Source organism: Papio anubis, chromosome 17 (genome assembly GCF_008728515.1).
Source record: "Papio anubis isolate 15944 chromosome 17, Panubis1.0, whole genome shotgun sequence".
Taxonomy (NCBI): domain Eukaryota; kingdom Metazoa; phylum Chordata; class Mammalia; order Primates; family Cercopithecidae; genus Papio; species Papio anubis.
Genome location: NC_044992.1, coordinates 24,464,501 through 24,486,712, shown reverse-complemented (window position 1 = coordinate 24,486,712; position 22,212 = coordinate 24,464,501). Strand labels below are relative to the sequence as shown.

Sequence of the window (22,212 nt, the reverse complement as noted above, 5' to 3'; positions counted from 1 at the left end):
GTTTTTTTTTTTTTTTTTTTTTTTTTATGAGACAGAGTCTTGCTTTGTCACCCAGGCTGGAGTGATACGATCTTGGCTCACTGCAACTTCCGCTTCATGGGTTCAAGCAATTCTCCTGTCTCAGCCTCTCTAGTAGCTCGGACTACAGTCACACACCACCATGCCCGGCTTATTTTTGTATTTTTAGTAGGGATGGGGTTTCACCATATTGGTCAGGCTGGTCTCGAACTCCTGACCTCAGGTGATCCACCCACCTCGGACTCCCAAAGTTCTGATCTCCAAAAGGCGTGACCCACTGGGCCCGGCCTGGGAAATAGTTTTTATGATACTGCAGTTGTTACAGGGATGTCCTGTGTAGATTTTTTAAGCATAGGTAACTGTTTCTCTGATACTCCGAGTTAGTTTCTTGTTGTGGGATAGATACAGGTAAGTTTTATTTTTCAGCCTTCAGACTCTACACACAGATGATCCTCTCACTTGGGATTATGTAGCAAGGCGAGAATTAGAGATCGAGTCACAGACAGGAGAAGAGCAGCCCACAACGAAACAAGCCAAAGCAGTGGAGGTTGGCCGGAAGGAGGAGAGATGCTGTGCTGTATATGAAGAGGCAGTGAAGACTCTGCCAACAGGTGAGCTTCACCAAACCATGGTGTGATAGAGAAGGAATAGTACCCCTGAGTGTGAAACTTAAGCTCCCGTTCCCATTGCCAAAATCAATATTGGGGATCTCTCTGTAGTATAGTTACGATGTGCCTGACTTTCTCTTTTTTTTTCTTTTTTTTCTTTTTTTTGGGAGACGGAGTCTCGTTCTGTCACCCAGGCTGGAGTTCAGTGGCTTGATCTAGGCTCACTGCAACCTCTGCCTCCCGGGTTCAAGCAATTCTTCTGCCTCAGCCTCCCGAGTAGCTGGGACTACAGGTGCCTGCCACCATGCCCAGCTAATTTTTTTATTTTTATTTTTATTTTTATTTTTTTTGAGACAGAGTCTCGCTCTGTCGCCCAGGCTGGAGTGCAGTGGCCAGATCTCAGCTCACTGCAAGCTCCGCCTCCCGGGTTCCCGCCATTCTCCTGCCTCAGCCTCCCGAGTAGCTGGGACTACAGGCGCCCGCCACCTCGCCCGGCTAGTTTTTTGTATTTTTTTAGTAGAGACGGGGTTTCACCGTGTTAGCCAGGATGGTCTCGATCTCCTGACCTCGTGATCTACCCGTCTCGGCCTCCCAAAGTGCTGGGATTACAGGCTTGAGCCACCGCGCCCGGCCTAATTTTTTTGTATTTTAGTAGAGACGGAGTTTCACCGTGTTGCTCAGGCTGGTCTTGAACACCTGAGCTCAGGTGATCCACTCGCCTTGGCTTCCCAAAGTGCTAGGATTACAGGATTACAGGTATGAGCCACCGCGTCTGGCTTTTTTTTTTTTTTGTTTTGAGACAAAGTCTCACTCTTGCCCAAGCTGGAGTGCAATGTCACAATCTGGGCTCACTGCAGCCTCTGCCTCCTGGGTTCAAGCGATTCTTCTGCATCATCCTCCCGAGTAGCTGGGATTACAGGCATGTGCCACAATGCCCGGCTAATTTTTGTATTTTCAGTAGAGATGGAGTTTCACCATGTTGGCCAGGCTGGTCTTGAACTCCTGACCTCAGGTGATTTGCCCGCTTTGGCCTCCTAAAGTGCTGGGATTACATGCGTGAGCCACCGCATTTGGCCGTGCCTGGCTTTCTAACTTGGTCTTTGTCTGTTGGTAATGGAGCTTTTATGACCTTCCTCCATAGTAGTGGTATTTATGTTCATTTATTTTGGGGAAAACTTAGGAAATAATTCCTAAGATTCTTAAATTATTACTCCTTAATTACCTTTTTTTTTTTTTTGAGACAGGATCCTGCTGCGTCACCCAGGCTGGGGTGCAGGGGCACGATTGCAGCTCACTCCAACCTCTGCCTCCTGGGTTGAAGCAGTCCTCCCACCTCCGCCCCGAATAGTTGGGTCTACAGGCACGTGCCACCATGCCAGGCCAATTTTAATGTATTTTTTGTAGAGATGAAGTTTCGTCACATTGCCCAGGCTGGTCTTGAACTGCTGGAATCAAGCGATCTGCATGCCTCGGCCTCCCAAAGTGCTAGGATTACTGACGTCCTTAATTATTTATTTATTTTTTCTTTTTGAGACAGAGTCTCACTCTGTGACATGATCTCGGGTTACTGCAACCTCTTCCTCCCAGGTTTAAGCAATTCTCCTGCCTCAGCCTCCTGAGTAGCTGGGATTACAGGTGCATGCCACCATGCCCCACTGATTTTTGTATTTTTAGTAGAGATGAGGTTTCACCATGTTGGCCAGGCTGGTCTTGAACTCCTGACCTCAAGTGATCTGCCTGCCTCAGCCTCCCAAAGTGATGGGATTACAGGCGTGAACCACTGTGTCCAGCCCTTAATTATCTTTTGATAGTGATTTAATTTTTATTTTGTAATAATGTAGAATAAAGGCAGAGGGGATATATAACCTAGATAAGGCTTTCAATTTTTATGTTTAAGCTGTTAACTCAGTTGTTTTCCCCCAATATTTGAGGTGTTTTATTGGTTGTAGTCAAAATAACACTTTTTAAAATCAGGCTAATTTAAACTCTTCTTCAGAAGAGAGTTTTCCCCTCGAAGAAAAGATGTATGATGACTGTTGTTTTCCTTCTCTTTTAATAACTTTGATGTGATGAATGTTGAACTAAGTGATCTGATCAACATAATCTTTGACTTTTCCAGAGGCCATGTGGAAGTGTTACATCACCTTTTGCTTGGAAAGATTTACTAAGAAGTCAAATAGTGGGTTCCTTAGAGGGAAGGTGAGGTTGTTACATGGTTACATGGTTACAGTGGTTGACTAGATGGTGACTGTCTTCTGAAAGAAGAACAGAAGCACAGCTCTTTTGGTGTCTGGCATAGCTTCTGAAAACTTGTATGCTTAGCCACTCTCTTTCCCCTTGTGGGCGATGTGTTATTCTAAAGGTCTGAGTCTGGTTTGCTGCCAGGTTAGGAGGGGCTCTCATGTGACTGGGCTCTGTTCGGTGCAGCTGCCTAGCGCATCTATTCATAAGTGAAAGCACCATGCAGGAGCAAGTCAGCTTTGAATTCTCAGAAATGCGCAAAACTGCTTTTGTTCATGTCAGAGGCCAGAGGCCCCTGCTGGAATCTTTGTAATGAACTGAGGGATTTTTCTGTTTTCAGAGGTTGGAAAGAACCATGACTTCATTCAGGAAGGCACATGAACTGAAGCTTCTGTCAGAATGCCAATACAAGCAGTTGGTAAGGACGTAGAGAAAATATTTTCTGCCAGTTACAAATACCTTATTCCAGTTGTTTTGTGCCACAGTCATATTTTAAATATATATAGTCTTAAGATGAAGGCCATTCGGGAGTTTGGTATGTAAAGTGTGTTTATATGTGTTTGCCAGTATTTGGCATATGCTAAAAATGAAATCTGTACTAGCAAAGGGAGGAATATTATATAATGAAAAACACTTAGAACAAGAGTCATGATTTGGGTTTGTTTTACCACCCATTCCTTTTTTTTGAGACAAGTGTCTCACTCTCTTTCCCCGGGCTGGAGCACAGTGGTGCGATCTCAGCTCACTACAACCTCTGCCTCTTGGGTTCAAGTGATTCTTCTGCCTCAGCCTCCCAAGTAGCTGGGATCACAGGTGCATGCCACCACACCTGGCTAATTTTTGTATTTTTAGTAGAGACGGAGTTTCACTATGTTGGCCAGGCTGGTCTTGAACTCCTGACCTCAAGTGATCCACCTGCCTCGGCCTCCCAAAGTGCTGAGATTACAGGTGTGATCCACCGCTCCTGGCTGTGCCTGATTTTCTAACTTGGTCTTTCAGGCGTGAGCCACCATGCCCAGCCTAGATGATTCATTTTCCGTCAGAAGAAACGTATCAAACCATTTCATCTCTTAGACTGGAGGCTCTATGGTTGGTAGGGAGTGTACCTGATTTGCTCACTGTTGAATCTAGCATATATAGTGTGCAATAAAAATGCTTGCTGAGTGTACTGATTATATATTGCCATTTAATGTTTCACACATTTGTACAATTGGATTGGTTTTAGGTTTTTTTTTTTTCTCTTTTTCAAATAATGTAGATATAAACATTTTGAACAGGTAAGGTTTCCTTTCATTCGTGTATTTTTTGGCCCACATTTGTTAATGTAAAAGTCCCAAATTGAAGTGTTGAGCACTTTCATGACTCTTGCTACAAACTGTCAAATTGAATTTCAGAAAAATTGCATTAGTTTATGTTATGTCCAACTCTGAATGAATATACCTGTTTCTTTGACACACCACAAATACTGATTTTGTACTTACTAAGTTTTAAAAATTTTTTTGGAGACAGAGTCTTGCTCTGTCACCCAGCCTGGAGTGTAGGCATGATCTCGGCCCACTGCAACTTCCTCCTCCCAGGTTTAAGTGATTCTCCCACCGCATCCTCCTGAGTAGCTAGGATTACAGGCGTGCGCCAACACACTTGGCTAATTTTTGTATTTTTAGTAGAGACAAGGTTTCACCATGCTGGCCAAGCTGGTCTCGTGGTCTTGACCTCAGGTGATCCGCCTGTCTCGGCCTCCGAAAGTGCTGGGGTTACAGGCGTGAGCCACTGAGCCTGGCCTATTTGTTAATTTTCATCCTCTGTTGGGCGAGCATGTGTTCTGGCATAGTGAACTGTTTTGTTTTTATTTATTTATTATTTTTTTGAGATGGAGTTTTGCTCTTGTTGCCTAGGCTGGAGTGCAATGGCACGATCTCGGCTCACCTCAACCTCCGCCTCCTGGATTCAAGTGATTCTCCTGACTCAGCTTCCCGAGTAGCTGGAATTATAAGCATGCACCACCATGCCTGGCTAATTTTGTATTTTTAGTAGCGACAGGGTTTTTCCATGTTGGTCAGGCTGGTGTCGAACTCCCGACCTTAGGTGATCTGCCTGCCTCAGCCTCCCAAATTGCTGGGATTACAGGCGTGAGCCACCGCGCCCGGCTATGAACTGTTTTATTAAAAACTTATGCCGGGCATGGTAGCTCATGCCTATAATCCCAGCACTTTGGGAGGCCAAGGCAGGCAGATCATCTGAGGTCAGGAGTTCGAGACCAGCCTGGCCAACGTGGTGAAACCCCATCTCTACTAAAATACAAAAAATTAGCCGGGTGTGGCAGCAGGCGCCTGTCATCCCAGCTACTTGGGAGGCCGAGGCAGGATAATTGCTTGAACCCGGGAGGCGGAGGTTGCAGTGAGTGGAGATCATCACGCCACTGCACTCCAGGCTGGGCTACAGAGCGAGACTCCGTCTCCAAAAAAAAAAAAACACAACACCTAACTTACAGTCTAAATTATTTATGTTCTCTGGTTTTTACATCTTCCCTGTTTTTGGATAACCCTCATGGGTATCATGGGTAGGAGCAGTGAAAAGAGGAGAAATTCTAAATTGTTCACTTTGCTCCTGTTTAACAGCCATGGAAAATTTGTTTTGATACCTATAAATTATCACATAGCTCTTTTCTTTTCTTTTCTTTTTTTTTTTTTTTTTTTTTGAAATGAAGTCTTGCTCTGTTGCCGAGGTTGGAGTGCAGTGGCGTGATCTCAGCTTACTGCAATCTCCCTCCTGGGTTCAAGCGATTCTCCTGTTTCAGCCTCCTGAGTAGCTGGGATTACAGACGCCCACTGCCACAACCAGATAATTTTTGGATTTTTAGTGGAGACAGGGTTCACCATGTTGGCCAGGATGGTCTCGATCTCCTGACCTCGTGGTCTGCCTGCCTCGGCCTCCCAAAGTGCTGGGGTTACAGGTGTGAGCCACCATGCGTGGCCTCTTTTTTATTTTAAATTGTAGTGGAAAGGTTGGTGAAATTCTTGCCTCAAATGAGGTGTTTATTTGTCTCCATTTATATAGATTGTTTGGGTTTCAGTAATTAATTTACCAGTCATCCTTCGTCTTGTCTAGATTGTTTCGTTGCTGTGTCATAAATTCCTGAGGGAAGCTCTGGAAGTGGCAGTAGCTGGAACTGAATTGTTTAGAGACTCTGGGACAATGTGGCAGCTGAAGCTGCGGGTGCTGATCGAGTCAAAGAGTCCTGACATAGCCATGCTTTTTGAAGAAGCCTTTGTGCACCTGAAACCCCAGGTCAGTGAGCTGGATCTTTTGTATTCATTATATTTGGGAAACCTTTTAAGACTAGCCAAAGCTCATTTGGAATATACTTGTCTGTTGAGAGCCAATTCTAGAGTGGCATTTGTGATTAAGTGGTGATGGTTCATAGGTTAAGAGTAGAAGAAGTTGCCTGTATTTAATATCCTTTATTTGAAAGTTGACCAAATTATATAAAACTTCCTATTCTATTTAGGAATAGAATGGTGTTTCTTATAAAGTCAGAAATACTGGTAAAATATTAATGTCACTTGCTGAATATAAGCCCAACTTTTTTTTTTTTTTTTTGGGATGGAGTCTTGCTCTGTTGCCCAGGCTGGAGTACAGTGGTGTGATCTCAGCTCACTGCAGTCTCCACCTCCCGGGTTCAAGCAATTCTCCTGCCTCAGCCTCCCGAGTAGCTGGGACTACAGGTGTGTGCCATCACACCCGGCTAATATTTTCTATTTTAGTAGAGACAGAATTTCTCCATGTTGGCCAGGCTGGTCTGGAACTCCTAGCCTCAAGTGATCTGCCCTCCTGGGCCTCCCAAAGTGCTGAGATTATAGGTGTGAGCCATGGTGTATGGCCAGATTCACTTTGCAGTGAATTTTTTGTATTAGTAGGAAAAATGTATTCCAGAAGATAAAGTAGGAAAAAAACTACTGCTCACTTGGTGGTGTTTTCTTTTTCCTTTTTTTTTTTTGAGATGAAGTCTTGTTCTCTTGCCCAGGCTGGAGTGCATTGGTGCAATCTTGGCTCACTGCAACCTCCGCCTCCTAGGTTCAAGCGATTCTCTTGCCTCAGCCTCCCAAGTAGTAGAAGCGCCTGCCACCATGCTCAGCTAATTTTTGTATTTTTAGTAGAGACAGGGTTTTGCCATGTTGGCCAGGCTGATCTTGAACTCCTGGCCTCAAGTGTTCAAAGTTCTGGGATTACAAACGTGCGCCACCATGCCTAACCTCCGTCGTCAAAGTTCTGGGATTACAAATGTGCCACCATGCCTAACCTTTGCTGCTCATTTGTATGTATCTCTGGGACATGAATGAAGATCAGACAGTTCAGCCTAGATTAATTAGTTCTTGTGGGTCTTAGACAGCAGAGACATGACCTGGGTAGCTGTGGATCTAACTGTGTGGGCTGTTAATTGCTTACTTAACTAAAAGATGATTGATGATAACTACATGAAATATTTCCCAATAGAAAGGAACTAAAATTCACAGAAGAGCGTTGCTCTGAGTGACTTGGTCAGAAGGCTGACTGTGTTCTGGCATGCCATTCCTGCTGGGCAATGAGAATTCTGTCACAATGAGAACTGTTTGGGAATGAATCCCTATTTTACATGTCGATTATCTTAGGAGGAACCTGCCTTTTTAACTAGTTTTCAGAGCATAGGACTAAACTGTCATTTTATAGCTTTAAAAAAATTGATACATAATATTTTACATATTTATAGGGTACATGCGATGTTTTGTTATATGCTATTTTCTAACATTTTTTAAACTGGGAGTAGGTTTGTCTGCCATTGTGGATTTCCTGGGCAGAGTGGAGTGAAGGTGCCAAAAGCCAAGAAGACACTGAGGCAGTCTTTAAGGTATAGGCACCGTGTTCCAAGTCTCGTGGTGTCGGGAATGGCAGAAGGTTCCCTGGTTGGCCAGCTCTAGTGTTGCAGGTGCGCCTAAAGCACTATGGAGTGGCCTCAGGTGGTTCTGGGAAAATCTGTTTTGATACCTGTAAGTTTTCTCACATAGCTTCTTTTTTCTTTTAAATTGTAGAAAGCTCTCTTAGCTGTTATAGGTGCCGACTCAGTAACCCTGAAGAATAAGTACCTGGATTGGGCTTATCGAAGTGGTGGCTACAGAAAGGCCAGAGCTGTGTTTAAAAGGTACTCACAGACGTTCATAGTTGTTGCTGGTCTCTCCACCCCATCCTCAGCCACTCATACCCAGATTATTTGTATCACAAATAGCATCTGAGGGAGTAATCTAATACACTTTTTCTTTTTTTTTTCTTTTTTGGATGGAGTCTCAGGCTGGGCGTGGTGGCTCATGCCTGTAATCCCAGCACTTTGGGAGGGCGAGGCGGGTGGATCACCTGAGGTCAGGAGTTCAAGACCAGTCTGACCAAAATGGAGAAACCCCGTCTCTACTAAAAATACAGAATTAGCCAGGCATGGTAGTACATGCCTGTAACCCCAGCTACTCGGGAGGCTGAGACAGGAGAATAGTTAAAACCCAAAAGGCGGAGGTTGCGGTGAGCTGAGATTGAGCCATTGCACTCCAGCCTGGGCAACAAGAGCGAAACTCCGTCTCTAAACAAACAAACAGACAAAAAAAAAGATGGGAGTCGCATGTCTCGCTCTATTTCCTAGACTGTGCAGTGGCACAATCTCGGCTCACTGCAACCGCCTCCTGCGTTCAAGTGATTCTCCTGCCTCAGCCTCCCGAGTAGCTGGGATTACAGACGCCTGTCACCACGCCTAGCTAATTTTTAACTTTTACATTTCAAAGACAAGGTTTCACCATGTTGACCAGGCTAGTCTCAAACTCCTGACCTCAGGTGATCTGCCCGCATCAGCCTCCCCAAAGTATAGGGATTACAGGCATGAGGCACTGCACGTGACCCAATACACTGTTTCATTTTCCTTTTTTTTTTTTTTTTTTTTATTGTTTGTGTTTTTGAGACAGAGTTTCACTCTTGTCACCCAGGCTGGAGTACAGTGGCAAGATCTCAGCTCACTGCAATGTCCACTTCCTGGGTTTAAGGGATTCTTCTGCCTTAGCCTCCTGAGTAGCTGGGATTACAGATGTGCGACACCATGCCTGGCTAAATTTTGTAGTGTAGTAGTGACAGGGTTTCATCATGGTGGCCAGACTGGTCTCGAACTCTGGTCTCAAGTGATTTGCTTGTCTTGGCCTCTCAAAGTGCTGAGATTGCAGGCATGAGCCAGTGCATTCGGCTTCCAATAAACTTTTTCAAAAAGTAAAGTTTCTTTTTCTTTTTTGAGACATGTTCTCACTCTGTCACCCAGGTTAGAGTGCAGTGGCATAAGCATGGTTCACTGAAGCCTTGAGCTTCTGGGCTCCAGCAGTCCTCCCACCTCAGCCTCCCAAATGTCTGGGTTTACAGGAATGTACCACCATGTCCAGCTAACTTAAAACGTTTTTTTTTTTGTAGAGACTGAGTCTCACAGCATTGTTCAGCCTGGTCTCAAACTCTTGGGCTTAAGCAGTCCTCCTGCTTCAGCCTCTCAAAGTATTAGGATTATAAGTGTAAGCCACCATGCTTGGCCTTCTTTTTCTTTTTTTCGAACAATAAAAGCAGTTCATTGTGGTGGGGGAAAACATAGCCATGATAATTTATTATATCATCAAAGGAAAAATTACTGTTAACATATAATTTTAAAATTTGTTTTTATGTAGTTGAGATTATAGTGTAACCGTAATTTTATTTACGATTAAAAAAATTTTTTTTTTTTTTTGAGATGAAGTCTCGCTCTGCTGCCCAGACTGGAGTGCAGTGGTATAGTCTTGGCTCACTGCAACTTCTGCCTCCCGGGTTCAAGTGATTCTCCTGCCTCAGCCTCCCAAGTAGCTGGGATTACAGGCATGTGCCACGACGCCTGGCTAATTTTTTATATTTTTAGTAGATATGGGTTTTTGCCATGTTGGCCAGGCTGGTCTCAAACTCCTGACCTTTGGTGACCCGCCTGCCTCGGACTCCCAACGTGCTGGGATTACAGGTGTGAGTCACGGTGCCCGGCCTAAATATTTTTTTTTCTTTGAGACAGAGTCTTGTTCTGTTGCCCAGGCTGAGTGTAGTGGCCCCATCTTGGCTCACTGCAAACTCTGCCTCCCTGGTTCAAGCAATTCTTGTGCCTTAGCTTCCCAAGTAGCTGGGACTGCAGGTATTGCACCACCACACCCAGGTAATTTTTTTATTTTTAGTAGAGATGGGGTTTTACTCTGTTGCCCAGGCTGGTCTTGAACTCCTGGGCCCAAGCAGTCTGCCCAGCTGAGTCTCCCAAAGTGCTGGGATTACAGGCATGAGTTACCATGCCTGGCCATGCCCAGCTAATTCTTAAATTTTTTTGTAGAGTCGGGGTCTCGCTTTGTTGCTTAAACTGATCTTGACCTTATGGCTTCCAGTGATCTTCCTGCCTTGGCCTCCCAAAGGGCTGGGATTGTAGGTGTGAGGCACTGTGCCCAGCCAAAAATTTTTTATAAACATCATTTATTAAACATCGCCATATGAGCTGGGCACACTGGGTCAAGGCCTGTAATCTCAGGACTTTGGGAGACTGAGACAAGAGGATTGCTTGAGCCCAAGCGTTTTGAGACCAGCCTGGGCAACACAGTGAGACTTCATTTCTATTAAAAGTTAAAAGAAAAAAAGTTGGGTGTCGTGGCATGTGCCTGTGATTTTAGCTCTTTGGGAAGCTGAAGTGGGAGGATCACTTGAGTCCAGGTGGTTGAGGCCGTAGTGAGCCGTGTTTGTGCTACTACATTCCAGCTTTGGTGATAGAGTGAAAACCTATCTCAAAACAAAAACAAAAACAGGCCGTGGCTCACACCTGTAATCCCAGCACTTTGCGGGGCCAAGGCAGGCGGATCATGAGGTCAGGCGATCAAGACCATCCTGGCTAACACAGTGAAACCCCCATCTCTATTAAAATTCAAAAAAAATTAGCCGGATGTGGTGGTGGGCGCCTGTAGTCCCAGCTACTCGGGAGGCTGAGGCAGGAGAATGGCGTGAACCTGGGAGGCAGAGCTTGCAGCGAGCCTATACCGCGCCACTGCACTCCAGCCTGGGTGACAGAGCGAGACTCCATCTCAAAAACAAAACAAAAACAACAACAGAAACAAAAAAACCCAAAACAAAACAAATATAATAGCTGTATTGAAGGCAGCCAACATACATATGAAAAAATGCTCAAGATGACTAACCCTGAGAGAAATGCAAATCAAAACCACAATGAGATACCATCTCACTAGTCAGAATGGCTATTATTAAAAAGTCATAAAATTATAGATATTGGCAAGGCTGCAGGAAAAACCTTACACACTGTTGGTGGGAATGTAAATTAGTTCAGCTCCTGTGGAAATCAGCTGGAGATTTCTGGAAGAACTTCAAACAAATCTACCATTCATCTCAGCAATTCCATTACTAGGTATATACCCAAAGGAAAACAATTCTCCCAAAGAGACATGTACTCGTATGTTCATCAAAGCACTATTCACAATAGTAAGGACATGGAATCAACCCAGGTGCTTATGGACAGTTGATTGGAAAAAGACAATGTGGCACATATACTCTATGGAATACTGTGCAGCCATAAAAAAGAACAAAATCATGTTCTTGGCAGTTAGCGTGGATACAGCTGGAGGCCATTGTCCTCAGCAGGTTATCACAGGAACAGAAAACCAAATACCACATGTTCTTACTTAAAATTATAGCTAAACATTGGGTACACGTGGACATAAAGACAAATAGTAGACACTACATGGTGGGGGAAGGAGGGTAGGAGAAACGGAGGAAAGGGCTGAAAATCTGCCTATCGATTACTATGCTCATTATCTAGGTTACGGGGTCAGTCTACCCCAAACCTCAGTGTCATGCAATATACCCACATAGCAAACCTGCACATGTACTCCCCTGAATCTAAAATAAAAGTTGAAATTAAAATAATACATGGCTGATGGGTCAGGCACTGTGGCTCACACCTGTAATCCCAGTGCTTTAGGAGACTGAGGTGGGAGAATTGCTTGAGCCCAGGAGTTTGAGGCTTCAGTGAGCTATGATTGTGCCACTAAACTCCAGCCTGGGAAACAGAGGGAGAGCCTGTCTCAAAAAATAAAAAAAAAATAAAGAGGCCAGGCATGGTGGCTCATGCCATTCCTGTAATCCCAGCACGCTGGGAAGCCAAGGCTGAGGTGGGAGGATTGCTTGGGCCCAGGAGTTGAAGACCAGCCTGGGCAACATAGCGAGACCCTTTCTCTACTATAAATGAAAAACAATTAGCCAGACACGGTTTTTACCTATGGTCTCAGCTATTCCGAAGGCTGAGGCGGGAGTACTGCTTGAGCCCAGGAATTCTAGGCCGCAGTGAGTTATGATCTCAACACTGTACTCCAGCCTGGGTGACAGAGGTAGACTTTATCTAAAAGGGGAAAAAAAAAAAAGAGAGAAAGCTGTATGATATACTGCTCTGTGGATGCAGTATAACTTTTTTTTTTTTTTTTTTTTTTTTTTTGAGACGGAGTCTCACTCTGTTGCCCAGGTTGGAGTGCAATGGTTTGATCTGAGCTCACTGCAACCTCCGCCTCCCAGGTTCAAGTGATTCTCCTGCCTCAGCCTCCCAAGTAGCTGGGATTATAGGTCCCCGCCACCACACCCAGCTGATTTTTGTATTTTTGGTAGAGACAGGGTTTCACCATGTTGGTCAGGCTGGTCTTGAACTCCTGACCTCAGGTGATCTACCCGCCTTGGCCTCAGAAAATGGTAGGATTACAGGCGTGAGCCACCGTGCCCAGCCGTGGGTGCAATATAACTTTTTTGGCCACAGTAATACTGTTTTGATGAATATTTCTGCACAAATATTTGTCCATATTAGAAATCATTTCCTTAGAATATATTCCTAGAAATGGAATTACTGATTTCCCAAAAGACTTTGACATGTAGTTGAGGGAACTTGAAAACTCTATAATTGAGAAAGAAGAGTACAGTAAGTAAGAAAATTGAACCAGGCATAGTGGCTCACGCCTGTGATTCTAGCACTTTGGAAGGCTGAGGCAGGAGGATTGCTTGAGCCCGGGAGTTTGAGACTAGCCTGAGAAACCTAGTGAGACCTCTTCTCTACAAAAAATTTGAAAAATAAGCTGTGTGTGGTTTTGTATACCTGTAGTCACAGCTACTGTAGAGGCTAAGGCAGGAGGATTGCTTGAGCCTGGGAATTCAGGGCTGCAGTGAGCTATGATTGCAACATTGCACTCCTGCACTCCAACCTGGGTGACAAAGTGAGACTCTGTCTCAAGGAAAAAAAAAAAAAAGAACTAAGAACTGGGTATGAAGAGAAAGTGGTCATTGAATTGTAAGAGTGACTGGCCATCAGGTCAAGTCCTTGCATTGATTTGAAGTCAAGTCTTTATTAAACCATGTGTTGTGGAGGCACTGGTCTGGGTATTTACATTTATGAGATGTAAGAGGCTTTTTGTCATTGCTGAAGATAACATGTTCTCCTTCCTTTTTAGTTTACAGGAGAGCCGTCCATTTTCAGTTGACTTTTTCAGGAAAATGATTCAGTTTGAAAAGGAGCAAGTAAGTATTCTGTTTCAGCATTTCTTGTCTGGGAAAATGGATAAGTGGTTACTAATCTATCGGACTTTTTTTTTTTTTCCCTGAGGCAGAGTCTCACTCTGTCGCCAGGCTGGAGTGCAGTGGCGCGATCTTGGCTCACCACAACCTCCATCTCCCAGGTTCAAGCGATTCTCCTGCCTCAGCCTCCTGAGTAGCTGGGACTACAGGCGTGTGCCACCAGGCCCAGCCAATTTTTGTATTTTTAGTAGAGATGAGGTTTTACCATGTTGGCCAGGATGGTCTCTATCTGTTGACCTCGTGATCTGCCCGCTTCTGCCTCCCAAAGTGTTGGGATTACAGGTGTGAGCCACTGTGCCCAGCCTGGGAGTGTTTTGTTATGTAAAAAGCTCTCATTATAATACGGTATAAATTTCTGATCCCTTGGTCTAACCCCTTTTCCATAGAGCTGGTTTAGGATTGGTAATCAAGCAAAGAGAAAGTATGTGTTTGGAGGATAGAAAACTTAGTTGTTACTTTTTTTTTGAGATAGAGTCTTACTCTTGCCCAGGCTGGGGTGCAGTGGTGTGATCTTGGCTCACTGCAAACTCTGCATCCTGAGTTCAAGCGATTCTCCTGCCACACCCTCCCGAGTAGCTGGGATTACAGGCACATGCCGCCACGCCCGGCCAAATTTGTATTTTCAGTACAGACACAGTTTCGCCATGTTGGCCAAGCTGGTCTCAAACTCCTGACTTCAGGTGATCCCTCAGCCTCCCAAAGTGCTGGAATTATAGGCGTGAGCCACTGTGCCCGGCAAGCCAAGTTATCTGTTCTTATTCTACTGTATAAGACAGTTTTATAGTACAGGAGATAGTCTAGCCTAATATTTAATAGCCAGGCTTTGGATTTATAACATGATAGTTATGTGCCTTGAGCAAGTCACTTAATTCTAAGCTTCCCATCCTCATCTGTAAAGGTTATTATACCTGTTTCAGGGGTGTGAGAGTTGTAAGGCCAAATGGGACACTGGATAGAAAGGATGTTGCATAATGCCGTGCACATATGAGCCGTTAAACAGGTGTGATCTGTTTTTCGTGCATGTCTAAAATATGAGGTTAAATTGCCTTTTTTTTTTTTTTTTTGGAGACAGAGTCTCGCTCTGTTGCCCAGGCTGGAGTGCAGTGGCACACTCTTGGCTCACTACAACCTCTGCCTCCCAGATTTAAGCAGTTCTCCTGCCTCAGCCTTTTGAGTAGCTAGGATTATAGGCATGCACCACCATGCCTGGCTAAGTTTTGTATTTTTAGTAGGGACAGAGTTTCACCATGTTGGCCAGGCTGGTCTCAAACCCCTGACCTTGTGATCTGCCCGCCTTGGGCTCCCAAAGTGCTGGGATTACAGGCGTGAGCCACCGCGCACGGCAAGAATACTTTTTTTTTTTTTGAGACAGAGTCTCACCCAGGCTGGAGTGCAGTGGCACCATCTTGGCTCACTACACACTCTGCCTCCCGGGTTCATGCCATTCTCCTGCCTCAGCCTCCTCAGTAACTGGGACTACAGGCGCCCACCACCACACCCAGCTAATTTTTTGTATTTTTAGTGGAGGCAGGGTTTCACTGTGTTAGCCAGGATGGTCTTGATCTCCTGACCTTGTGATCCGCCCGCCTTGGTGTCCCAAAGTGCTGGGATTACAGGTGTGAGCCATGGCGCCCGGCAAGAATACATTTTAAAAATAGGTGGAGAATGAGCAGTTTTTGGTTGTAAAGTTAGTTACAGCTATTCTGCTAGGTACATAATTCATCAGCATTTTAATCTAATACTTATAGTTGTGCTAAGATATTATGCTTGTTTTATAGGTGAGGAAGTGTTTAAGGTCAAAGGGTTTAAAAACTTGCTGAAGGTTATATAATTAGTATTTATTTTAAGTGGATATAGCAAATAAGTACCAGAGCCCAGATATTCAAAAGGAAGAAATCCTTACTCAAAACAATTAGAACCTTCGCTGTTTATTTAATTCCCACTCATTCCTCAAGACTTTCAAATACTGTTTTCTGTGAAGCTGCCCATGTCCCCCACTTTTTTCTAATAGCGCTTTTTTCCATGCTACTACAGCAAAGTGCTTTTATGTTTCACATGTACTTCACTCTGTTGAGTGGCTTTGATTCTTTCCTGGAAAAGTTGAGAGCCAAGTTGTGTTCATGTTAAACTCTTCCCCTTCAAATACCTGACAGACAATAGCTGCTTAACAATATGGTTGGAATGAATTTGTTATGTTATAAATCAGGGTTTTGAGGCAAGATTGTCTATCTTTGTCAGGAATCCTGCAATATGGCGAACATAAGAGAATATTATGAGAGAGCTTTGAGAGAATTTGGATCCACAGATTCTGGTAAGTAAACCCTTAATTTGTGACCAATTAGTATGGTTAGAACAGTATTTCTTGGCTGAGCACAGTGGTTCATGCCTGTAATCCCAGCACTTTGGGAGGCCAAGGCAGGCAGGTCACCTGAGGTCAGGAGTTTGAGACCAGCCTGGCCAGTATGGTGAAACCCTGTCTCTACTAAAATACAAATTAGCCAGACATAGTGGTGCGCACCTGTAATCCCAGCCTGGGAAGGCTGAGGCAGGAGAATTGCTTGAGCCTGGGAGATGGAGGTTGCAGTGAGCTGAGATTGCGCCATTGCACTCCAGCGTGGGCAACAACAGTGAAACTCCATCTCAAAAATAAACAAAAATGTTTTCTTAGTTTTTTTTTGCATCATAACCCTCTTTTAAAATAAAACTTGTTTCCTTCCTCTGCCTCCTCAGTTGCTTTGTGTATACTAATTTTGTTTATCATTTCAAGATCATAAGTTCAGGGGTCCATGGGTCGTCTGTTAAGAACTCTGGATTTCTCAGGAGTCTGAGACCCGCCTGGGCAACATTATTTAGACCCTCATCTCTACAAACAAACAAGAAAAAGTAGCTGCGTATGGTAGTGCATGCCTGTGGTCCCAGCTACACAGGAGGCTGAGGTGTGAGGGTTGTTTGGACCCCAGGAGGTTGAGTCTCAATGACCGTGATGCCACCACTGTACTCCAGCCTGGGTGATACAATGAGACCCTGTCTCAAAACCAGAAACCAAAAACACCCCCTCTGGATTAGAGAAAGATTTGCATGGTTTTGTTCTCTTAAAAAATGTATTTAGAGTTACATGAAAGGGGTAAACGTGAGATGCTAATTGGCATCTGTTATTGACTGTCTCCACATTGCGCTCATTTGTAGGACTTGTATAACGTACTTCTGGGTACAGGTATGTCATGTAAAATCTGTGGACTTTATGAACTCATAAACATTGATTTATTTTTATTTTGTTTTGAGTCGGTGTCTCACTCTGTCACCTAGGCTGGAGTGCAGTGGCACAATCTCGGCTCACTGCAACCTCTGCCTCCCAGGTTCAAGCGATTCTCATGCCTCGGCCTCCCAAGTAGCTGGGAGTACAGGCACGCGTGCCACCATGCCTGGCTAATTTTTGTATTTTCAGTTGAGATGGAGTTTTGCCATGCTGGCTAGGCTGGTCTTGAACTCTTGACCTCAGGTGATCCGGCTGCCTTGGCCTCCCAAAGTGCTGGGATTACAGGTATGAGCAACTGTGCCTAGCCAAAAAGTTTAGTATTTTTGAGTTAATTAAATAAAACAGACTTTTATGATTGATGTGAAGGTTTTCTACTGGGAAAAAAAAAAAAAACCTGGCGAGGTGCAGTGTCTCACACCTGTAATCCCAGCACTTTGGAAGGCCAAGGTAGAAGGATTGCTTTAGCCCAGGAGTTCAAGACTAGCCTGGGCAATATGGTGAAACCCTCTTTCTACAAAATATTGAAAAATTAGCCAAATATGGTGGTGTGCCTGTGGTCCCAGCTGCCCTGGAGGCTGAGGCAGGAGGGTCACTTGAACTCAGGAAGTTGAGACTATAGTAAGCCATGTTCTCACCACTACGTTCTAGCCTGGGCAACACAGTGAGACCCTGTCTCAAAAAAAAAGAAACCAAAATCTGCCACTATAGTTTAAAGAAGCTAAGAGAGGTATTGTTAAACAAAGCATCCTAGGGAAGTAACAGTGAGAAGTTAAGTTTCTTAGAAATCTTGAGTTGAATTGATATTTAATAAGGTTACCTAATAACACTCCTGTCAGTTATCTAATTGTATGTTTTGTTTTTTTTTTTAAAGATCTTTGGATGGATTATATGAAAGAAGAATTGAACCACCCCCTTGGTAGACCTGAGAACTGTGGACAGATCTACTGGAGAGCCATGAAAATGTTGCAGGGAGAGTCAGCAGAGGCATTTGTAGCTAAACATGCTATGCATCAGACTGGCCATTTGTGAAGAGGAAGAATACAGCCTGCTTTGTGAAACAGTATTGCAAGCAAGCCCTGGGGGCAAATTTGTATTATGAGTCCATCTGTAATTTGCTCAGTGATGGCAGACAAGATGGCTGTCTGGTTTTGAGACACACTTTATTTTATGTTAACTTGTTAATCTTTTTTAAAAATTAAAAATTTTTTATGATTGAGACAGGATCTTGCTCTGTTGCCTTGGCTGGTCTTGACCTCCTGGACTCAAGTGACCTTCTTACCTCAGACTCCTGAGTAGCTGGAATTATAGGTGTATGACACCGTGCTCAGCTTGATGTGCTAATATCTGATTCTGGGAAAGAGAACTGCTGATTTAATGTTGAGGCCCGATCTACCACAGGTCCTAAATATTCCCCAAAATATATGGAAAGCATACGACTGTTTTTTTTTTTTTTATTATCTGGGGTCAAGCACTAATATCTCTAATCTCGATTTAAGAGCCAGTTAAAATGAAGGAGAAAGTGGCTGGGCGTGGTGGCTCACACCTGTAATCCCAGCACTTTGGGAAGGCTGAGGCAGGCAAATCATCTGAGGTCAGGAGTTTGAGACCAGCCTGGCCAACGTGGTGAAACCCCATCTCTACAGAAAATACAAAAAATAGCCGGGCGTGGTGTTGGGCGCCTGTAATCCCAGCTACTTGGGAGGCTGAGGCAGGAGAATCACTTGAACCTGGGAGGCGGAGGTTGCAGTGAGCCGAGATCATGCCATTGCACTCCAGCCTGGGCAAGAAGAGCAAAACTCCTTCTCGAGAGAAAAAAGGAGAAGGTACAGTTTTGTTAGTTTATTCTCATTGTAAAAGATACGTGGTATGCATTTGTTCTGGAAAATACGGAGGAAATAGAATAGTGTGGCGAAAAAAATCAAAGCATCCTGTAATCTAGAGTTAAACTTAGTAATTTGATTTCCTTTATCAGAATTGGATTTATACTCTTAGATTATTTACCCATTCATTCATTCAAGAAATATTTGAGTGCCCATTATGTGCAGGAAAGAAGGGAGGCCTTTGGGGATAGAAGTGGGGGTTGCAGAAACAGCTGAATGTCCTAAGAAAGTTGATTGGATCAGCAGCAAAGGAATTGCTGGATATTGGGAAAATTTGTCCTTCAAGAAGGTGAAAACCATAAAAAAGTGTCTTCTGTCTTCTGGAACTGATGATCAGAGAAGTGTTTGCAATTGAGGCGATCTACCAACAAAAGAAGGGAAGGGGTAGGGAGTAGATTCAAGTGCAGAGAAGCCTTAGCAGTGAGGAGTGGAAGGCAGGCTTGGAGCAAAAAAATAAAAACATTCCAGGAGCAGGATGTAACTGTTTGAATTGTATCCTGTAGCTTAATACTATGTCACTGGGAGAAGCTTTCAGTGTGGCTTATTGTTAGTTTCACTTAGTATTGTTTTTCTGTGTCATTAAATAGCCTTAAAAACATTTAATGAATTCATAACATTACATTGTAAAAATAAGCCATAATGTATTTTACTAATCCTCTGGTTGGACTGTCTTTTTTTGTTTGTTTGTTTGAGATGGAGTCTTGCTCTGTTGCCCAGGCTGGAGTGCAGTGGCCCTATCTCACTGCAACCTCCACCTCCTGGGTTCAAGTGGTTCTGGCTCAGCCTCCCGAGCAGCTGGGTGGGACTACAGGCACCCGCCACCACACCCAGCTAATTTTTGTATTTTTAGTAGAGAGGGGGTTTCACCATATTGGCCAGGCTGGTTGCGAACTCCTGACCTCATGATCCATCCGTCTTGGTCTCCCAAAGTGTTGGAATTACAGGCGTGAGCCACTGAGCACGGCCTAGACTGTCATTTCTAATTTTTTAAAAAATTATATAAATGCTGGTGATGAAGATTCTTGTCAATCTTTGTTCACATCCCTGGCTATTTCCTTAGGAGACTGACATCTGACAGTGGAATTACTGGATCAAAGGATACTGCTTTTAGAGAATATTGATATGTATTGCTGGTTTACTCCTTCTTTCAAGCAATAGATGAAAGTGTCAATACCATTACCTGTACTGGTGTAATTATATTTTTTATTTTTACCATTTTATAGGTGAAATGTTTCAACATACTTTTCTTTGATATTAGTGAAGTTAGTGTATTTTATGTTTCTCATCTTTTTACATCCTTAGACTATTTTAAACACTTTTTTCTTACTAATTTATGAGTTCCTTTTTTTTTTTTTTTTTAATTGGACAAGGTCTTGCTCTGTCATCTAGGCTACAGTGCAGTGGTGTGATCATGGCTCACTACAGCCTTAAATTCTGGGCTCAAGAGATCCTCCTGCCTCAGCCTCCTGAGTAGCTGGGACTACAGGACACACCACCACGCCTGGTTAATTAAAAAATTTTTTTGTAGAGACTGGTCTCACTATGTTGCCAGGGCTGGTCTCTTAAAGGGTTGGCCTCAAGCAATCCGACCTCAACCTCCCAAAGTACTGGTATTACAGGCATGAGCCATTGTGCCTGGGCAGAGTTTTTAAAAACATATTAAGTATATTAATATCTTGTTTCTAATTTGTTGCAAATAATTTTACCTCCAGCTTTTCTTGTGGCAATTTTTTTTTTTTTTTTTTTTTTTTTTTTTTAATTGAGACAGAGTCTTGCTCTGTGGCCCAGGCTGGAGTGCAGTGGTATGATCTTACTGCAACCTCTGCCTCCTAGGTTCAAGCAGTTCTCCCTGCCTCAGCCTCCCAAGTAGCTGGGATTATATAAGCGCCCACCTTTTGTGGCAATTTTTGATGCCCAGAGGTATTTTGTGTGTGTGTGCGTGTGTGTGTGTGTGTGTGTGTGTGAGATACTTGTTTTTACAATGCTTTGAAAGCTCTTCCTGGTGCTGAGAAGACTCTTTTTCCCCAAGCAGTTTAATTAATTTTTCCAACACTACTTGGCCAGTTACGTTTCTCTCTGCTGATTTGTGATGTTACCTTTATTATATGTTAAATTTCTATGAGTATTAGAGTCTACTTTAGAATATTTTTATTTTGAGCTTTTGTACTGTTTGTGTGTGTGTGTTTTTTTTTTGTTTTGTTTTTTGTTTTTTTTTTTTGACCAAGTCTCACTCTGTCTCCCAGAGTGGAGTGCCGTGGGACAATCTCTGCTCACTGCAACCTCCACCTCCTGGGCTCAAGGGATTCTCCTGCCTCAGCCTCCCGAGTAGCTGAGATTATAGGTGTGCACCACCACGCCTGGCTAATTTTTGTATTTTTGGTAGAGACAGGGTTTCACCATGTTGGCCAGGATAGCCTTGAACTGACCTCAAGTAATACGCCTGCCTCAGCCTCCCAAAGTGCTGAGATTACAGGAGTGAGCCACCGCGGCCAGCCTGTTTTCTTGTCATTTGTTTTAAAATAAGAAAAAAATTCCTCTTTTTCCTGTCCCTTAAGTCCTGGGATGTTTAACCTTCTAAATCTTATTTGGCACTTTAATTTTACAAAAGAGATATGTGTTGTAAATAGAGTAGGGAGCAAAGAGGATAGTGGTAGTCTCCTTAACACAAAGCTATATAAAAGTGGTCACCTGGGCTCATCACGTCCCTGTATCTGATTCTCACTATTGCAGGTTATGAAAACGCATCTAGCTAGTACACTTAGAGTTGCACTGTTAGAAACAGTAGCTCCTAGGCAGATGTAGCAATTTAAATTTATTAGAATTATTCAATTTATTCATATTGGCCACATTTTAAGTGCTCAGTAGGTATATGGTTACTATATTGGACAGCACAGATAGTAGAACTTTTCACCATTAACGAAGGTTCTTTTTTTTTGTTGTTGTTGAGACAGAGTCTCGCTTTTGTCGCCCAGACGAGTGCAGTGGCCGGATCTCAGCTCACTGCAAGCTCCGCCTCCCGGGTTCACGCCATTCTCCTGCCTCAGCCTCCCGAGTAGCTGGGACTACAGACGCCCGCCACCTCGCCCGGCTAGGTTTTTTAAAAAATATTTTTTAGTAGAGACGGGGTTTCACCATGTTAGCCAGGATGGTCTCGATCTCCTGACCTCGGGATCCGCCCGTCTCGGCCTCCCAAAGTGCTGGGATTACAGGCTTGAGCCACCGCGCCCGGCCCATTAACGAAGGTTCTATTGGACACTGCTGACCTAGAGGCAGTTAGCCTTGGGGATACTGACTCCTGCGTAGGAACATCTACAGAGAGAAAAATAATAATATCGAATATTGTGTGTCAGTTTTATGCTAAATTTTTTCAAATGCCTTTTGTGTTGTACAAACAACACAGTCTTTGAGGGGGATGAAGGAAGAGGGTCTCATGTCCTGATGTTGACGTGATTAGCACGCCTTGAGCTGGTTTGTTATTAGAGGTTAGGCACTGTGGGGAAGGCAGGGAAGGCTGTCTTTCCAATTGGGTTGTTCCCAGCTCAGG

The 22,212-nt window shown here is 43.9% G+C and overlaps 1 protein-coding gene across 2 annotated transcripts in view; it reads left to right on the top strand.

Moving 5' to 3' along the window:
- UTP6 (UTP6 small subunit processome component) overlaps nt 1-18,006 on the top strand; it is a 40,136-nt gene extending 22,130 nt beyond the window's left edge. The window contains exons 11-19 of one of the 2 annotated variants that reach the window (XM_031657455.1): nt 445-629; nt 2,746-2,825; nt 3,208-3,285; nt 5,976-6,155; nt 7,672-7,752; nt 7,934-8,043; nt 13,409-13,475; nt 15,771-15,843; nt 17,660-18,006. In XM_031657455.1, coding sequence (XP_031513315.1) covers nt 445-629; nt 2,746-2,825; nt 3,208-3,285; nt 5,976-6,155; nt 7,672-7,752; nt 7,934-8,043; nt 13,409-13,475; nt 15,771-15,843; nt 17,660-17,817 — 1,012 coding nt within the window. In that variant the 3' untranslated portion in view covers nt 17,818-18,006. The remainder of the gene's footprint in view (nt 1-444; nt 630-2,745; nt 2,826-3,207; nt 3,286-5,975; nt 6,156-7,671; nt 7,753-7,933; nt 8,044-13,408; nt 13,476-15,770; nt 15,844-17,659) is intronic. The other variant, XM_031657456.1, reaches the window with a different exon arrangement.
- Nucleotides 18,007-22,212: the final 4,206 nt, after the last annotated feature.